The following is a 1,315-nucleotide window of genomic DNA, read 5'->3' on the forward strand; positions in this document are numbered from 1 at the left end:
ATTCTTATAAATTCTTTAAAATTGAAATAGTAATTAATATTGAAATTATTTACAATTTTTTAAAATTATATTTATTATCATAAAATATAAATATTTATAATGAAATAGTTGCTCACTATCATCCAATTTCAAGGGCGGAAATTCCTGCTCATAGAATCCTCTCTGTGTAGTCGAAGGTTGCTGAGGTGATAGAGGATTCAATTCTCCAAAAGGCTGCGTATTATAATGATCGGAAATTCCCGGTAAACTAGCTGATCCGTAATTTCCAATCAAATCACCAATTCTCGTGTTATAATCCTTTTGACTTCCAATCTTGACAAGATCCCCACATCCAAAAATTGGACACACTCCATAGTTGCGACCTAGCAGAGGCTCCAGTACCACCATTGGTTGTAGCTGCCGTAATTGCGTCATCAAGTTTTCCACAAACGTCTCGTAATCCTCATCGAGACGTGAGACTTTACGAGAGCGTTTTTTCTGAGGTGCAGTCACAGCATCTTTCCCCTGACTCTGTTTTCGTTTCTGCTGGTACTGTCTTCTCTTTAACTTCTTGAGATCTGAAGAATATGTAATATAAATATAGATATAGTAAAAATTGTAATTTTTTATATCCAAAAAAAGTTTAATAAATTTTAATTCTCGAAAGTAAATAAAAAAGAAGATTCACTGAATGTATATCTAATAAAAAAAAAGAAGAGTCAGTTAAAAAATCTAAACTTTCATATAGAAACTCTGACACAACTTTATAAAAATCTTAGCAAGACTAGTAAAATGTACGCCAAAGTATGTTTCAGTCTGCTCTAAAAATATTATAAATTTTTGAACACTTTGTACATATATGTGTGTGCATGTTTTAATTTTATAATATAATCTTTTTTTTTTCCATTAAAAAAAGTTTGGATTATTCTAGAAACACTAACAAAAAATTTTCACAAACTTATTTATCCTTTGAAAAACTTAGATGTTAAACGTTGATAAATGTTACTCACCAGTTTTATCGTCTATTGCGCTGTCTATGAGCTCCTCTTTGGCAGTAAGAAAATCTTTGGTATCAGTTTGCAAGTGACTGGTTGGTGTCGTACCAGTAGCGGTTAAAACTTCCTCAAGCCCAAGCTCCTTCTTCACCTCGACCAAAGGCACTATGTTGGAACTCGACGGGGCTGTAGGACCAGTAACGCCCTGTGGTAGCCCCGCAATAGTTCCGTGGCTGTGAGGCACTTGTTGAACAGATTGTTGATGAACGGAGGAAGTTGAAGAAGAAACTTGTTGAGACACTATTGGCTTTTGCGCGACTTGGATTTGATTTTGAACCTGC

The 1,315-nt window shown here is 34.4% G+C and overlaps 1 protein-coding gene across 1 annotated transcript in view; it reads right to left on the reverse strand.

Moving 5' to 3' along the window:
• The window catches only part of LOC115233102 (histone-lysine N-methyltransferase trr), a gene marked incomplete at its 5' end in the record, with an annotated part of 7,278 nt that extends 5,967 nt beyond the window's left edge, over positions 1 to 1,311 (reverse strand). The window contains 2 exons of the mRNA XM_029803346.1: positions 117 to 557; positions 990 to 1,311. Of these exons, the coding sequence (XP_029659206.1) occupies positions 117 to 557; positions 990 to 1,311 (763 nt within the window). The remainder of the gene's footprint in view (positions 1 to 116; positions 558 to 989) is intronic.
• Between the last annotated feature and the right edge of the window lie 4 nt (positions 1,312 to 1,315).

Source organism: Formica exsecta, unplaced genomic scaffold, assembly GCF_003651465.1.
Source record: "Formica exsecta isolate Colony F162 unplaced genomic scaffold, ASM365146v1 scaffold160, whole genome shotgun sequence".
NCBI classification, from domain to species: domain Eukaryota; kingdom Metazoa; phylum Arthropoda; class Insecta; order Hymenoptera; family Formicidae; genus Formica; species Formica exsecta.